Source organism: Otolemur garnettii, unplaced genomic scaffold (assembly GCF_000181295.1).
Source record: "Otolemur garnettii isolate 467f Iridium unplaced genomic scaffold, OtoGar3 scaffold00021, whole genome shotgun sequence".
Lineage (NCBI taxonomy): Eukaryota > Metazoa > Chordata > Mammalia > Primates > Galagidae > Otolemur > Otolemur garnettii.
This window is the reverse complement of record NW_003852416.1, coordinates 5,961,891-5,980,109: the sequence shown is the minus strand read 5'-3', so window position 1 is coordinate 5,980,109 and position 18,219 is coordinate 5,961,891. Positions and strand designations below refer to the sequence as shown.

Genomic DNA, 18,219 nt, shown 5'->3' with positions numbered 1-18,219 from the left:
AAAAGAAAGAACACAGAGCCCCAAGACCATACAAAAGGCCCATGGTATCCACAATGCCACAGTCATTTAGATTCAGCTTGTGTGCTGAGGGCTCAGTGATCACATGTCTGGCTCCAGGTTTTTAATCCTACTCAATCCCACCCCTCCTTGAGCTCCCCTATCCTCAGATGAAGATGTATGAGGAGCCCAACTATGGTTTGGTATGAACAATTCTATCTCCTATATCCTTGGGCAAAAAGTCTCCTCTGAGCTGACCCTTGCAGGATACTCACCCAGGGTGCTGGGTGAACACAAACATCACTCAAAATAAGGAGATGGCATGAGACCCTGGAAGGCTGTGGGCTTATGCAGGTCCCTCAATGATGAGAACCAGTTCAAGAGCCTAAGTTAATGACACCCTGTGACACTCTCCATAGGTACCACTCTGATATTTCCCAGAGTGGGTGTTTAGTAGCGTTATGAACTAAAGGTTTGTGGCTCCCCTTAAATTCATATGTTGAAGCCCTAATACCCAGTCTGAAGCATACGATTAGATGAGGATGAGAGGGTGGAGTGCCCATGATAGAATTAGAGCCCTTTAAAGAAAGATACCAGAGCTCTTTCTCTCTCCATGTGAGCAAGAAGGTGGCCATTTGCAACCTGTAAGAGGCCCTCACCAGAAACACAATCTGCCTGCATGCTGACCTTGGACCTCCTAGCCTCCAGAACTATGAGGTATAAATTTCTGTTGCTTAAGCCACACTGTCTATGGTATTTTGTTATAACAGCCCAAATGGACTAAGGAAGTGGTTCTCAACCTGCCTAATGCTGCAGCCCTTTAATGCAGTTCCTGTAGGTCAGGACCCACAGGTTGAGAACCGCTGGACTAAGGCAAGTAGCAACCAGAGCTCCCCATCATTGCTCTTGTCTGCACCACCTAGCAAAGATTTGATCCAATGCATCAGTTTTCTCTTAAATCTCCTCAGGCTCCTCCCCATATAAGGAGAAGGAAATGTGGGCAGACTCTCTAATACAGCAGTTCTCAACCTGTGAGCTGCGATCCCTTTGGACTGTATTAAAAGGTTCACAGCATTAGGAAGGTTGAGAACCACTGCTCTAATACCTATGTCTCCCTTATTAGCATAGAGGAAGCAGGGTCTTTGAGGCAGTCTTTGTTTTGGGCAGTGATTCTCAATCAGGGGCATTTTTGCCCCCCCCCCCCCCCAAACCTCATATGGAGACATCTGGCAGTGTCTGAAGACGTTTTTCTTATCATTACTGGGGTACAGTATTCCTGCCACCTAGAAGGTAAAGGCCAGGGACGTTGATAAACACCCCACAGTGCACAGGACATATCCAGACCAACATGTGAACAATGTCAAGACTGAGGAAGCCTGACCTGGTGGGACTGTTCAATACATATCCAAAATGTTACTAAACAACCCTTACTGAAATCGCCAAGTTTGGTATAAGGGTATGCAGCCCACTTCCAGCAAAGGATGCCCATGGAAGCAAGCGGTTTCCTATGGAGAAACATCTGACTTCAAACTACATTTCAAAATCATCACCTGGCAAGGCCTCATCAGCTTTTCTTATGCATAACAAGTCTATATACCACACATGAAAGACTCCAGGGGCCACCAAGACCAGACAGCTCACTGGGAAACAGGACCCATGAAGCAATGGATCCTGAGTGTTGTAGCTCAACCTGGACCCTCAGGTGCTAAAGGTGGAACCAAGGCAGGAAGTGACATCCAAGTTATGAAAGCCCCTTCACTCTTTCTTCAACCAAGTAAAACTTGCATAGCACTGCTCCGAGCTTGTTTACTATCATCTCCACTTTTCAGATGGCTAGCAAGAGGTGAAATGCAAAATTTCAACTCTAGTTTCCTTATGAGATGTTTCACAGGGGGTTTCTAGAAATTAAATTGCATCTTAAAACAACCAATTCTGATAAGGCACTGTTGTATAATCAAGAATGTGATTGACTTTTGTTCCTGGTCCTTAGAGATAAGCTCTAAATCCTTGGAATTTCTCGAGTGATAGGAGTGTGTGTGTGTTTGTTTTTTTGACCCCTTTGGATCACATTTGGTGTACAGTAATCAGATGACTCAGGAAAAGTACTGGTCACCAGAAAGACCAACCTTGGGTCACAGTGTTGGAGCTTTGAGCTACATCCTGCCCTTCAGAGAGGAGGAATAAAGACTACTTTCAGTCACATGGTCAGTGACTCAGTCAATCATGCCTATGGAATGAAACCCTAACAAAGACTCTGCACTGAGCTTGGTAGAGCTTGCTGGCCAGTAAACACAGTTTGCTAAGAGGGTGACATTCCTTAATTTCATGAGGAGAAAACAGAGCTCTCCAACCGAGACCTCCCCCCAGACCCTGCCCTATGCATGTCTTCATCTGGCTGGTCCTTATTTATACCACTTATATAAAGCTGTGAGTTGTTCTGCTAAACTGAATTTGAGGAGGTTGTGGGAACTGCGAATCTGTTATGATCAGCTGGTCAGAAGTGCAGGTGATCTGGGAACCCCTGAGGTGTGGCAGGCGTATGAAGCCAGTGCAGTCTTTGGGGGGACTGCTCTCTTCCCCTGTGGAGGCTGACACTAATTCTGGGTAGTTCACGTCAGAACTGAACTGTGTTGTGGCATACCAATGGCGTGTCTGAACAGGCATCACTACTTTTCTACACACTAGTTTATGAAGCAGTCTGACATTTCAACCTGCTAGATGTTCAACAGGAATTTAGGGACTGATTGAATCTATAGTGATGAATCATGTTATCCAGAATCAAGAATGTTTAAAGTGCTCTGATTTAGGTAATACAGTGTAGCCATTTAAATGCATGGGGGCGGGGTGGGTAAATGCTACTTTGAAACTCTGTCTCTCTTGATCAAGGCGCTCTGTTCCTCGGGTCTCTTGTCTGAAAAATTGGAATGATAACAGTGCTGACCTCATGAGGTTACAGTGAGGATTTCTCATGGGAAGTGCTATATGTGCATTTGCTTTATTAATATCAAGCCATAAAGGGTGAGGTGACTGAAGTTATCAAAGCAAATTGTTCCAGGAACTGTCACAGGATTGCATTATTTATAATGTTTCCCAAAGGAGGGCTTGGGGACCACTGGTAGTACATGACATTATTTTAAGTAGCATACAAACTTTTTTGTTTTAATTTTAATATTTGTGTGTTGATTTTAATATTGAGAAAGCCAGCACATTGAACCCATGGTTTCACGTTATTAGCAGCTTCAGATGAGTCTAAAAGGCAGCAGCATATATATAAGTACAGCTCATACCTGAGTTTAATGTTAAAAGTAAAGCAAATGGTAGGTCTGTGGGGTGCAGACTGGGGAAGACGGCAAGTCCTGGACTTTCAGTCTAAGAGGCAGGACCAGTTCTCAAACACCTTCTTTTCTATAATTAAGACATTTCCTGTTAACAATTGTGTCACCTCTTCTCAATGTCAGCACTGATTACAGAGATGTGACAATGCCCCTGGAAGATAGTCCCACCCTGGTAACCAGGCTGGACCGACATCTGACTGAAGTGGCAGCTCCAAGTTGCAGCTCCGAGAAGCAGACTGTCAGGAAGGAGCTCTTAGGAGGGTCCTTCTGGGCACACAGCAATGGAATCTGGGGCAGTCCTAGTCCCTCAAGACCTAATCCTTCTCTGTTCCTTTAGTTTCCCTTCCTTTTTGGCCTGGTGTCCAAAGAACATCTCGCCCCTTCCTCTCCTTCCTTGTTGGTTAGCTGGCCAGGCCAGGTTGGAACCCACCAACTTTGGTGTATGTGGCTGGCGCCGTAACCACCATGCTACAGGCACCGAACCCTTCCTCTCCTTCCTTGTGGCTTTGTACAATGACTCAGCACTGGCAGGACAGCATTCAGTTCAAACCCTTCTTATGAATTAATAAGGTAAAATCTAAAGAGATCCATTTTTCTCTTTTGTCCCCTAGACCTGGGGAAGAGCTCTTCCTGTACAGCCCCAGCATCCAGAGTTCAAGTTCTGATGCATCTTACCAACCATGGTGATGGTGGAGGCCACTTCTCCAGTGCCCAGGTTGGGCAGTCTTTGAGTTGGGCACTTTGCTTACTAGTATTACTCTTTAATCCTCTCAAGAAATCCAAGAGCTTGGTGGTATTGTACAACAAAGATTTGGCATAAGCAACAGATAAGTCAGGATTCTCACTGGGGTCCAGCTTAACTCCAAAGTTTATGCTCTTCCCAACATACTAAGTCTTGGGTGTCAGCCACAGATTAAAAGGGAAGTGCTTGAGGAGTGTTCTCAAGGTACTCCACCCTACTGGGAGGGGTGGAATAACCAGAGGGGAAGAACTTCCTTCCTCAAGTCGGGGTCTGGTGTGGAAATAAGCGCTTCTCCCTCTCTACTCCCATCTTCCCAGGCCCGTTCTCCTTCCAGCTGTCCTGTGCCAAATCTCACCACCCTGGACTGGCTCTCCAGCGCCTCTTCTCTGGTGGAAGATTAACGGGCCGCCAAAGCACCCCATTGCTCTGCTAGCATAAATTGCAAGAAAAACATTTAGAATATTGATTAAGTGCTCCATGCTAGAAGATTGAAATTTACCTCCTGTATTTCCAGGATTAGCTGACATAATGGGGTCAGTCTGCTGGCACAAATGATTTACAGAACACCCATTGGCAGCTTTCCTTTTAAAACTCAACACTTAAAATTTTCACTTGGTCACAGCCAGTGGAGTCCTGGGTATTTAGCAGGTTTAGATAATGGCCTTCCTGTCACATCTGGACTATTGGGGTTTGGCCCTGCCCTCCCCAGGAAGAATTTTGAAATGATTTCTGGTCTGGCCTGGCTCTGTCTGGAACCAAGGACTTGTTTGGGACTGAGGAGGTCATGCAGGAGGTGAGGTGGGGTGGGGGGCTTCTAAATATAGATTATTTTCAATATTCAAATGCAGAATACCTAAACATTAAAGGGATTATGTCTGCCTTCCAGCTCTCCTGCCAATCTGTATACACTGGGTTACATCCTACAAGCACCCAGCCATTTCTCAAGGCTTGGTGCTATTCTGGAAAGAGAAAGAAACAAGCTGAGGCTTTGCTGGGAGGCCACAAGTTGTAGACCTGGGCGGGAGTCCAGAGAATGTTGCCCTGGAGAGGGGCAGAGTCAGTGGAACAGTCTCAGGGGTCTTGAACCCAGTCTGTGTTACCCTGTTTGACCGTGGAGATGAGAGGTCTATAAACACACCAAGAGGTCTTCACTGTAAGCCTCCAGAGTCAAAGCAGTGTACAACAATGCAAAATGGAAATTTTTCCAACACCGACGACTTACATCTCCAAAGATATTTACTTTAAATAGGTGACAAGTACAGTCCATTTGGTTTAAATACCCTGAGCTTTTTCCCACTACCAGACCACTCAAATGCACAGAAGATGAAGTAATTGGTAGGATTATTAATGTTTCTTTGTTTTTCATGTGACCACTTTGTACAAGTGAAAGGAAGATGCCAACAATAGCACAGCCTGCTTCATGCTTGTTACTAATATGACTGCCAATTAATCCTGACATGGGAGCTTGGCGGGTTACCCAAAACCCGGTATTTTATCACCTCAGGGGGTTAGCACTTGGACTTTTCTATGACATTTCATACTAATCAATCAACTTTCCTTTTTTAAAGCCCAGCCATTCACAGGAACCACAGATGAGTCCTATACTCACCACGTCCGTGGCCACGCTTTCCCCAAACAGAATTGTGTTTGGTTTGTTGATAATTGCACTTGGAAGCAGACTTGTGAAAATGTTTATTCGTCTTTCTTCCCTTCCAAGGGGGAAATCTATCTCAAATGTTAAGACAGAAACTCAAGTCCCTGAGAGTTTTCTCATATTATTGTATATTTTAAAATATTACAAGAGGGCCCTTCTCGAGGGAGGTGAACTTTAGAGCTGCCAAAGATAGTTGACTTTCTCTGAATCTGTTACCGATGGATGCTGGTTTAAGTCAGTTCTATTCTGAGTGATGACACATGGGGCTGGGACAAACGCCATTCTAAGATATTTCTAGGACCCCCTGGCAAATGGTAATTCATCTGGAGACAGGCAGGCAGGCGAGAGAGGGACATATGGAGAAAATGAGTCTCTTGGGAGCCCTGTGCTGAGACGAGAGTCCTAAATCAAACGAGGGGACCAGCTCTCAGGAGGCCGGCCCTTCGCTCATCACCCTCAGCTCTCCCCGATCCTGGCCTCCACCAACCTTTTCGATGATTCTTCATCTTAGAGGTCACCCTAAAAAATCATCGAGAAGGCGAACTTTCAGTTCTCCCCCACACCATCCCCTGGAATTGAGGCGCGGAGAAATTCTGCCTGAAGGATGAGTTTTGTGTCTGTCCTCTTCATTGCACTGCTGACCTTCAGAAAAGCAAGACGCAGCTCTCTCTAAACCAGCTCTCCCTTCCTCCTTTTCCGTTCCTTCCTTCCTCCTCACTGTCTATCCCTAACCCAGAAAAAGTACCCCCTGGCCTTGGAGTTAGATATCCCAACATGTCAGAGAATTACTGTGGGACTCTGGCTACCTCGCCAGCCTCTCCCTGCTCCAGCTGTCTCACGTGTAAAAGGGAAGGATGACCATCTTGCCGGAATCACGGGGCCGCCGTGAGTAAACAGGACAAAGCACACAGAATGTCTTGAAAAATGAAATCCGCCATCCACCTGTTAGTGCTAACTCCCACCAGCACGGGCACACACCCACCCCCAAGCAAGGCATAGCACCACCATCTCTCTGTTGTAAAGGGGACCAAGTGGCCACCCAGCCTGGGACGAGACATTGCGAGGGACGTTTGTAAAACACCATTCTGCAGTGTTCACTCCACCCCCCGGAGTCCTTGCAACTCTAGCAGCTGGGCTAAACTTGCAGTGATGAGGAAGCTGAGGCTGGGAGAGGTTAGCACGCTTGCAGAGGCCACAGTGCTGGTGAGGACAAAGGCCAGCACTGACCCCGGCTTGGCGGCACAACACATGCCCTTATCCCCGAGTACAAAGAGTCTCAAGTGAGAAGTCCTCTTAGGAGTCAAGGGAAGGTTCTGTGGATCCCTCAAGGGCTCCCTGGGTGGTGAATGCTGTTTAGCTTCGAGGTACAAGCCTGCTATGAGTATCACAGGCAAGAGAGGTGTGGCTGCCCCGTTCCTCTCCACACATCGCATCCCCTCTACTGAGAAGTGAAATGGCACCCCTGAGATCACACTGTAATTTTACTTTTGCCCCTCTGTTTAGGAAGCAGAGTCCCTATCACTGACACAGGGAAAGGAAAGGCACAGTTTCTATTCACAGAGGAATAGAGCCCCTGTGTTTCCTGCCGTTGCCAGGGCAACTCTGAGGCAGTCAGACCCCCCTGGCAGGGCGGAATGATCTGGCTGATTCGTGCTGGAGGCAAAGCCTTAGTTGTCTGGGTGGCCAAGCCAGGAGGGTACCATGGGGAGCCCAGGTCAAAGATAAGATCTGGGGGGAGGCAGGGAGCCCCTCCCATGGCTGCTGGGCTCCTGTCCTGCTCATGGGGGAAACACTGATTCCACAGAGAAGTTTCCAATAATAACGATTCTGAGATGTCACCTATTAACTTAGTTTGATCTTCTGAAAATGTGCAAAGCTCATCTTGTCCACTACTGTAAGTTCACTTCACAGGGAGAGAACTTTTGTTTTTATTTTTGAATGCCCATCTCCACAAAATTTCCCCCACACAGGAGGGACTTATTCAACAGGCCGAGGCAGCAGTCCTCCCCTGGGCACCAGGATGCGGGCACAGAGAAGCTGCTTTTGAGGCAACAGGGCTTGCCTTTCCTTTTAGAAACCACCACAGGCCCCAGGCCGGCCATTGTCATCTGAGGACAAAGGACCCCCCTCATCTGGGCACTAGTCTTCTCTGAATGGGCCCAGGGGAGACTGACCAGGGGGCACACAGAGCACTGACCACAAGCAAGAGATGCAGACGAGACTCTGGTCCCTGCCTAGCTCTAGATCAGCCTCCCAGACCTTGGGGAGTTTGAACAAGTCACTTCCCCTCTCTGAAACTCGGGGTCCTGCTGTAAGATAGAGCAGTTCCATGCTGTAGTATTCCACAAGGCTCCTCTGGGTTCTGGGGCTCTCTGCTCAATGCTTTGGAGAGGGTAAGTGCTCAGGGAAAGCTTTCCAAGTATGTAGACACCTGGTCGGCCTTGGGCCCTCTCCTTAATGCTCTGTGTATGTGAGAGTCTCTAAGAGTATGTTGGGGGGAGACCTGGGAGGACAGAGACCCAAGTTCAGATGATGGCATGGAGGACATCCAAGAAAAAGAGGGCAGACGCTGGGGGTGTGGAGGTGTCAAGCAAATCATTAAGTGGAAAAGCCACCCCAGCACTCTCTAGGGAACATAGTAGGCTGTGGGTCAAGGTGGTACTGGGTGACAGAAAGCGTCTCATGAGGATCCCAGGGAGAAGGACTCTGGGTGAGGGTGGGACTCAGCACGGCAGGAGGCAGAAGCCACTGTGTGGTCACCACTACCCAAGAAAAATACCGGAGAAATCAGGAAAGAATGGGGCTCCCAGATTCTCGGTGCTGGTTCTGACCCACTAGCTCTGCAGACTTCAGTAGAAGGGTTACCTCTCTGAGCACCTGGGCCTACAAATCAAAGCAGAAGGCTACAGTTCTACAGTGACGGCATCTTTCCTGCAGCCGCCAGGAGGCTGACAGCCAAAGAGGTAAAGTATGTGAGGATACTTTGTGAACATACAAGGAAGTGATGTCTTGCCAAATAGCTGAATATTCATTACAATGAAAACTCAATAAAAAGGCAGGGCAAACACTCTGGTTTGGACTAAAGGCAAGAAATCACCGTTTCTATCTTGCTGTGGTTCTGCCCCCACAGATCTGAAATAACCCCAAAGAATTTTCGTGACACTTCTCTTGGGACTCCAATCACATGCTGGGCTTTGCGGGGCAGCTCCTGGCTCCTCGCCGCTTCCCCTACTGCCAAAGAGCGCTGGAGTTTGCCTCCTGAAGAACAATCTCTTCCAGGACTCATTATATGTGAGTTAACCGGGCGCTGGCAACACTGTGTCCAGTTTACCATCAGAGACAGTTAAAGGCTCCATGTTATATGACAAACGAAAGACCTCTTTTCTTTTCAACAGCCTGCCACTTTGTAGAGAACACAGACACAAGCATAATAAATAAATAAATAGCCGACCCAGCTCTAGCACCCCTACACACAAAAACTTTAGGCATCCATCTCTGAGCCCTCATTTTACAAAGGACCAGACACAAGCACACACGGCTAGTAAACGGCAGCGTCCGTGCCACAGTCTTTCTCTTCCCGATAGGACACACCAGTCTTCACTCATGTTGAAGATGCAGTTCTAAGATGCAAACCTGAGCAGCACTCGCTCCCTCTCTCTCTACATTTCAGAAAAATAAATCTGTGTTCTCCCAGGAGTGAGCTCCAACAGGGGCTTGGGGACCCAGTTCTCACCTGTAAATTTGCACACGGTGGTAAAACATGAGTGGGGATTTCATTCTCAGACCCTGCTGGCCCCAGAGGCTGGTTCTTGCCCCGGAAGGCTGTGGTGGTGGTGGCAGTGGTGGTCTGTGCTGGGAGGGCTGGCTGCCACACGGTCACATCGGAGCCATTGCCAAAGGCTTGAATTGCATTTTCTGCAGTAAAACAGGAGGAAATCCAATTTCAAAGTCAAGCAGCAAATGTAACAGACAGGATATACACAGCCAGAGAGGCACACTAGAAATTCTGATTACAGCATTGGACTGCTCTGAACAAAATCCATCCATCCCTTCACCCTGCACATGCTGAGAGCCAGTGGCTGGGGTCAGGTGCTCAAAAATTAATTCAGTCATTAAACACTAGCTGGACACTTAGCTATGCTCCAAAAGCAACAAATATTTATCGTGTTCCTATTTATGTGCCAGAGGACCAAGCGAGAGCCTTACCTAAGAAACTCATCAGTCAAGGCCTTTGAAACCCAACCTCAGACATGTTACTTGACATCACGACTGTCCTATTTACCATGAAAATCTCTGTACTCCGTCAATATTTTCAATATCAAAAGCAAAGCAATTAGCGCTCTTTTAAAGAACTACATCCCCAATCAGGAGACTAAGGTAACTCACTAGCCTTCACACTAGCTTGTCAGGCAAAATGCAACCAGTTTCTTAAAAAAAAAAAAAAAAACCTGCCCCAAATGTCATCAATATCTAGTGAATATTTAAGTAAGACTATTTTTTTGCCCTTTCTGCTCCCAGTCTTACAAACAAAATCCCCACAAATAGGTAGGAGCAGCCCTGCTTAAATGAAAAGTTTAAAATGTAAAACTTTAAAAGCTTATTATGGTTTCATGGGATTAGATTGTTTTTGTGGCAAGAGTAAATTGGTTGTGTGTTGTTCCCTACCCCACGATGAATAAAAAACAGTTTTTAATCAGGTCTTCAGGGATTTGGCCTGGATTTAGGAATTTTTTATTTCATATTCATTGTATATATAAAAAAAAATCAAACTCCTCCATTTGGGACCTGAATGTGCAAATTGCTAATATACGACTCTTAGTTGGCATTTTCGGATATACAAAACAGAATAATTTAAGCCTAATCTTCGTCTTAGAAGTGACATTTTGTTCTAAAATTGTTATCCTTTAAGTTCAGCAAATTGGAACCTTGTTTTCTACCACTTCACATTTTGGGGGGCTGTAAGAAACAGCTTCAAATTAATCTAAGTGCTTTTTATGCTCCCAGCCGTGTTCCGTAGCTTAACTGGTGGGTGGAAAGCAGGGGAAGAGGTGCATGGGGACTAGTTCCCTTAAGTGACCCCAGGCCATAACAACAATCCTTCCTTTTGTGTCGATACAGATTCAGGAGACCCTTGCCACTTCCTGCAACTGCCTGTGCTGTCCCCACTGGGTCTGCCTTGCCATGTCGAGAGTTCCGTTGCTCACCACCCATTCATTCATTCAAGTGTTAATAGAATATCTGCCTAGGGCTGAGCACTACTCTGCGCACCAGCTGGGCACATAGTACTGGACAAGGATGGCCACAAGGCTGGCACGGAAAATATGCAAGGTCAGACAATTAAGTTTGTGAACTTACCCTAGAAGAAGCACTAGGTACCTCACTGCTGAATATCACTACGGTCACCAGATGGCCCAGGGCTGTGCTTTAGAGGAGACTGTAGTGATTTTCAGCAATGAGGTATGGAGTGCTTTTTCTAGGATGAGTTTGCTCACAACTTAATTGTCTAACCTTGTACCTGTTTAATTAGGTAGTGAGGAATGCTTGGTCAAAACTAAACAGAAGGACAGGGCCAGGGAGCACACAAAGCCCTGGGGTGGGAGGAGCGGCTGGGACTTAGGTAAAGCGGTCCAGGGAGGCCTCCCAGTGAAGATGGTAAGGACTTGAGTTAAGGCAGCTGGTATCTCCCCTCACCTCCATCCCTTTCTTCCCTCTTGCCCCTACATCTGCCTGAACTTGGCGTAAAAATAACTGTGCCCTCCCATGCAAACCGGAAGTAACAACTGGTTAGAGCTGTGTTCATAATATGGGAATTGAGAGAGGTCTAGCTTAATCCAAGAGAGGAAGAATTAGGTTTTGACATCGGAGCCGGAATCTACAAATTCTATGTCCTCCTCCTTGCAAGAGAATTAAATTTATAGCCCTGTGTTTCTGGTACCCTATGTTCTATCTAGGGTGGAAATGGAATGACTGTGAAAAATTCTAACTGCCTTTGGCCCCTGGTGCAGACCAAATGCATTTATTTTTATTGAAAAGTCATTAGGAATAAGATACCAGACTATTTTCCCCTTCACCCAAAATGTTATTAAGTAGGGCCAACTTTAATTTCTCTGCGAGGGAGAAGTTTTCCAGGCAGTGTGAATCTTTTCTTACGCTGACCTCCACTGTCACGGCTTTATCATTGTTAAAACTCGCATTCTGCCGGAGAGTACAGAATGTGAAAAAGACGGAACATGTGTGTGTACACACACACGCACACACACACACACACACAAATTGTTTTTAAGTCAAGTCCACATAAGAGGCCCAAGTTGCAATTCCAAGATGGTATGCCGAGTGTTTCAGTAAATGCCTCCATCCTTGATAGCAGGATTGTGGAATTAAATTTAAGAATTAATTTTAAGAATCCAAAACCTTGTTTTATTTTTAAGAAGACCAAACCAGTTATCTCCAGTCACATTATTTGAAGTACCTGGGAAGCAAATAATCTAGATTTTTCTTTTGAACAAAGAAAATAATGAGGAAATTTTAAAGTAGAACTCAAGAACTTCTTTTTGTATGTACAATAGTATTCTATTTGTATTAATCTGTATTAATTAACAATTAATAGTAAATTGGTAATTCTTTAAATCTAGCCAAGCATCATGGAGAAACTGCCACTTGAGGACAGGGCTCTCAGAGCGGGACTGCACCTTGATTCCTAGGAACGTGGTCCCAACAAGAAGTCAGACGTAGGGTTCAGGCCTTTGCCCTTGTCAATGTCGGGCATAAACAAAGCCCTCAGGAGACAGGCAGCCCCAAAGGGAACCCAGGATGTGGACCTTAAGTCCTGGCACAGATAGTCTATGTAAATACCAGCCTTTACTGACCTGTATGGTGGCACTAATAATGCCTCTGTCTCTTAGGATTCTTGTACAGATTACAGGGAATGAAATAAAGTCCATATTACATGCCCTATAGAGTCTGGACATACATAAAAGACCAAAAATGGCAGCTGTCATAAAAATGCATGAAATTTTAAGGTCTCTTAGCTGGATCGTCACCTACACCATGCACATCTCAGTGGATGTCAGGGAAATGTACCACTGTGCTTCTGGGGTTTGATGAATGCCCATTGTTCATACCCGTGCATTTCTCTCTATCCCTGTGCCTTTGGGAAACATGTTTCCAAACTGCCAAAAGGACACTGCAATAATAACCAATTCTGTTTCCAATCGAAGTCCCTCCACCTCCCCCAACCCCCCCACCCCATGCTTATCTGGTCTCCCGAGATAACCGACATCCCGAGCCTCCTGCTTGCATCGCCAGTTTATCCCACACAAGAATTGTTGCTTCTCCTCTGAGCCAACCCTGAGCATCCAAGGGGTTATTGATGTTAACATTCTAATTTTTCTCTGAGAGTCCTTGGAGGCCTATCCCCATCTAATTTGTCTGAGCTTCTCACATTGTATATTCTGCCCAGGTTTCAAGAACCTTTGGAACAGACTCTCCGCCGGCTGCCAAGATCAAAATTTGATCTGCGGGTAGAAGTGTTCTTTCCCACATAATGTGCCCTCAGTTATTTGAATCTCTTGCTCTCTCGGGCCTTTGGACTCAGTCTTGGCAGCACCCAGTTCATCACTTGCTGGGTTCCTCGCCGCATTTCACAGTGTGACCAAAAGGAGCTGGATTTACCATCCAGGGCCAGGAGGAAAACAGAGAGAGTGGGAGACAAAAGGAAGCAGACACAAGGGACAAGAAGGTCCGGTTTGAGCTCAGAGAACAAAGCGTGTTCAATTGTTTGTTTCTTATTTTTTTTTAAACTCACTAAGACACGTGTTGTCCTTGAAGAAATGCAGGAATTTCAAGCACTCTTCCAGATCGTTCCCACTGTTGTTGCAGTCGCACCACGGGGCCACGCTGAGACTACTAGCGTCTACGTAGTTAGGGGTCATGACTGTGCCTAAAAAAAGAAAAGCAAAGCATTTTATTCTCCTGTGATGATACTTTTCTATAACCTAAAAGGAAACAAATGTTCCTCCGACAGCGGATGCACTGTGGATAATTACAAACATTGTGTTCGCTGAGTGGGAAATTATGTTAAGCAGTACATTTTCTCGGCAATTTATCTTGAGCACGTAAAATAATTTACACATTTGCTTTAAAAAATTATAACAGAGCTCCTTGAGCTGAACTTAAGGTATTTTTTTCTTCTGCACAAATGGTATGGATGTCATGGAGTCGGAGAGAAATTAACTCAGAATGCATGAGTTGCCAAATCCCTTGCATTTTCTCGAAAATGCCATTAATCTTCATAAATAGATAGAACTGGGTTTACACATCTTAAAAATCCTTTTAGGACTTTGTATCACTTCTCGCAGGAGCAAATGACTTGTTCGGAGTAACACAGGGAAGCTTAGAAGTTTCCTATGGGTCACCCCACATCCTGAATGCAGATAACAAGGCTCCTACTCTCCAGACTCTGAACTGATTTAAATGAAATCTTCAAGTTGTGAAGGAATTGGAAACACACAGCAGAAATTCTCTAAGCCAATGGCTCCTAGAATATTGTCCGTGAACCCTCAATAGTCAAAGAGATGCCGGGTGGTCCTCCCTGCCTACACTGGTACCAACAGGCAATGTATTTATACTTAATAGAACACAAATGTCCTCTGCTGGGTGGCTTACACCAGGCAAAGTGCACTGATGCCTTCAGTTTTTACATATTTTGTGGGAGTAAGAAGTAATAGGTGGTTAGTAATCCATAGGGATGTATTTGGTTAACAAACATTTTCTTCTCTAAGCTTCTCTGAATCAAGGGCACATTGTCTTTGCCCTACATTCCTTGATGACTTGAGCTAAGTAGCATCCCACTGTACCTTGGAATAAGAATTTTAGCTACAGTATAAAAGGACCTCCACACTTTGGCTGAGAAAGGACCAGGCACCCCTAACACTGAGTGAGGATGTTAAGGACATTGCACACCTGATAGCATGGTGACCCTTAACATGTGGAAGAAGCAGGACTAAGCTTTGTCCCGAAAGAAGTTTAGATCCAAAGACCCAGAAACCAGTGCAGAGGGAGAGATCCAGACCCAAGAGAGAAAGATATTTTGGTCTGCAGAATGCAAGGCCTCTGTAAGTTGTTCCCTCCATTCATCTTCCTCAGGCATGTAAGGGTTTGCCAAGTCTAAGAATGACCTCATAGAAATGCTGGCAATACCCGGCCTTGGCCACTCCCTGAGGGGTGAAGGAGCATGTACACCCAGAGAAGGTCACAGACCAAAGTGCTGACGAGGATTACGTCTGAGAGTCAAGGTGGACACACTTAACATTTTCTTCTATGGGCTTCTCTGTTTTTACTTCTTTAAACAAATTTTGAATTTTTAAATTTCAGATTAACATGAGGGCACAAATGTTTAGGTTATATTGTTTTCATTTTAAGGTAAAGTTCAAGTTGTAGTTGAGCCCTTCACCAGGGGAGTGATGAACACCCTCACATTGTGCACATTAAGTGAGGTTTTTTTTTTAACAATGAATATGCCTTAATTACTTTTGTTGTGTCTTTAATCCCATAGTGGATAAGTAATCCCTAGCAGAGGTTAACATATTTAAGAAGTTAGTGAATGCAAATGTGGAGTGTTGACTTAAGGACAGTATGCTTATTAGCCAGAACAACAAAAATGGAAAATTACTGGGAAAACTATTGCCCAAAGGAACACAAGTACTCTTTTTATCTGCTTTTTTTTTTTTATAAAAAAGTTGGATGTAAAGGGTGTGTCCGGTACCTGCAACAGCCCTGTATTAATAAGTATCATCAGTGATTTTCCCAAAGCCTCCTGCTGAAGACGCTCAGGTGAGAAGGAATTTAGACTGTGCTGTCATTCTTTGGGGAGGGTCTTCCTGTTGACGCGTGTGACCCTGACAGAGACACCTGGCAGGAATGCACACCCTACCTGAGCCATTGTGCTTCTGACAACTGCGACAACTATGACTTCCCTCACCCCGCCACAGGCTTTCCTGCACGCTCCCTCTCACACGCCCGCTGCAGTGAGCCCTGCCACCAAGCTTCTGCTGGGCCTGGCCCCTGGGACACCTGCCTGTCCTCCTGCCGGCCCCGTTTATCCAGGGGCACAGGTTTGCCTCACTCCTGGCTGCCTGCCAACATGCGGGTGCCTTGTTTAACTATACTGCTCTGAATGCTGAGAACATGGTTCTTACAAAGCCTCAGGTCTTGAAAATACTATTTCTGTTATGTCTGTTTTCAGGAAAAAAATGTAGCCTAAATCACCCCCTGCACACCGGGAGCTGAATTACCAAGAACATTAATGTCAAGCAGAACTCCCGTATTTAGGGGTTTTATTTCCAAAGGGCCATTTCTGGGAAACAGCCTTTTTGATTTCCCCAGACCGAATGACTTCCCTTTCTCTGAAGTTCCCTAATTCAATTAACTTTGTTTGACTTGCTCTCTTCTTCCATAACCAGGCTTTCCCCCTCCTTCTGTTCTGCACGGTCAGTTCCCCAACTGAGACGCCTCACCCGTCTCAGCTCTCGCAGCTTCTCTGCTCCTTAATAATCCCCGCTTCCTGCCTCTGCCTCTCCCGCATCCATTATCCTCTTTTTTTTTTTCTTTCTTTCTTACAGGCAAGTCCTAAAGGACCTAACATCAAAACCCCAGCACAGAGGGTTACTGGGAGATTTTCACTTCTGCAGACATCAGCAGGCCAGGGTGGAAAGCGCGTGAGTGTCTGTAAACCAGGCTGCTCTTCCATCCCACTTCTTCGGGATCTTACCAATAAGCCCCGAGTAGGCAAGCAGGCAGTCGGCGTAGTTTTCCTTTAGACAGCTGCTGACGGACCTTGACTCTGGTTGGCAGTTGGTAAAAAAATCTGCAAGGCGAGATCTACAACAGGAAGAAAGGGGGAAGAAGGTGTGCTTTAAAACAGCCTAAGCCTCTGGACAAACCTAACTTTTCTTTATTCCTTTGCTGCTATGCCCCTTCACTCTCTATCTCTGTCTCACTGTCTCTCTCTCTATATGTGTAAACATGAACTACTCAAATGTTGGCATCTTTTCCAATAAACCCAAACTGTCCCCTCCCCTGGCTCTTACCCACCTGCATATGTCTGCTTATTTAAGGAGAAGTCTTCAGGGCCTCTAACTGGAGAAATCTAGAGGCTTTGAAGTTTCCATTCAATATTTATTTCTGACTAGGCTTATTTGCATCTTTAGGAAATATGCCTCTCCACACCCTCACCGGAGATCCACACTGGGAAAATATTTACTTTATACAGAAACATATCCCTGGCATCAAAATAGGATCCTACAGCCCATCTGCTCCCACAATTCCTTGTGGCTTTAAGAATGTATGTATCTGTCTTGTAAGTCATCTCTCATCCACCAGCCTGGGGGCAGCAATTTCTTCCAGCCCAGTGACACTAAGGCCGTTTGGAAGGGACAGGCAAGAGGGATGGGGACAGGCAAGAGGGATGAGGACAGGTGAGACTCACTCCAGGCACGGAGTGCCCGTGGTCAAAGGCTGCACCTGGAGGGTCCACTGATCTGTCCGCTCTTTGGGAACTCTCCAGGGCCCCTCACAGCCCCCCTTCCCTTCCTCGGATGGTAATGAAGCTGCAGAGACCCACAAATGGAGAGAAGCTACAGACACATCATTTGGGGGGAGAAAGAGGACTTTTTGTCCCCAACTGGCTGTTTTTTAGTCTGAGAGGATATTGTTGGAGAAATACTGAATGAAAGCTGGGCCACCTCTGAGGTCATCTCAGCAGACAACTGTTCAGTTTCTATGGAAGAACACAAGGGACTTCCCAAGAATTTAAATTATCTGGCAATTATGGGAGACAATGGGAGGGCTTCTTGGGTTTCTTTTGTCTTTAGCTCTCCCCGGAGTTGGCTGCTGACAAACTCAGAGCTGTTTTTATGTCTTTCCATCCAAGAAACTGTATTTACTTAGCATACTTTACAATATAAACAAGCCAGGATGGGCAGACCAAGCCGAGTAAGATGCCCATGGATCACAAAGGTTCATAGATGCCCAGTGGGAAGCACGTTGTGGGCCCCTCACCTACAGTTTTAACGAGAAGGGGCATTCGAAGGCATGATGAAATTACTAAGTCCACAAGACTCTGCCCCTTCTGCCAAGACTGCACGGGGCTCGTGTGGGGTTGGTTCTCTCCTTGAACCCTTGTAAACAGGCTTGTCCACGCCCCCTGTCCATGCCCATCTGGTGCGCCCCACATGTTCGGCATGCCTGGCTCCATCACAGCGAATCCTGGGGGCAGATGCTGGAGGTCTGCTTCATTTTCTTTGCACAGCACCTGACACTCCTCAGAGAGGCCCTTTATAAGGCTTCCCGAGCACAGCCATGTGCTGGAGCTAAGTGCCCTGGCAAAATCCACCAAATGAGGCTGGTGCGCGCCCGGTCGTGCGTGCGCCTGGATCTCAAGCGTGGTCCGTGCCTCGCTGGCTTCTCCTGACTTTAATTGAACGCACTGAACG

The 18,219-nt window shown here is 46.1% G+C and overlaps 1 protein-coding gene across 1 annotated transcript in view; it reads right to left on the bottom strand.

The window, feature by feature from the left end:
- Positions 1-18,219, bottom strand: part of GFRA1 (GDNF family receptor alpha 1) — a 196,553-nt gene that overhangs the window by 15,111 nt on the left and 163,223 nt on the right. Inside the window, exons 6-8 of the mRNA XM_012803685.2 lie at positions 16,497-16,606; positions 13,533-13,667; positions 9,462-9,643 (exon numbers count right to left, since the gene is read on the bottom strand). Of these exons, the coding sequence (XP_012659139.1) occupies positions 9,462-9,643; positions 13,533-13,667; positions 16,497-16,606 (427 nt within the window). The remainder of the gene's footprint in view (positions 1-9,461; positions 9,644-13,532; positions 13,668-16,496; positions 16,607-18,219) is intronic.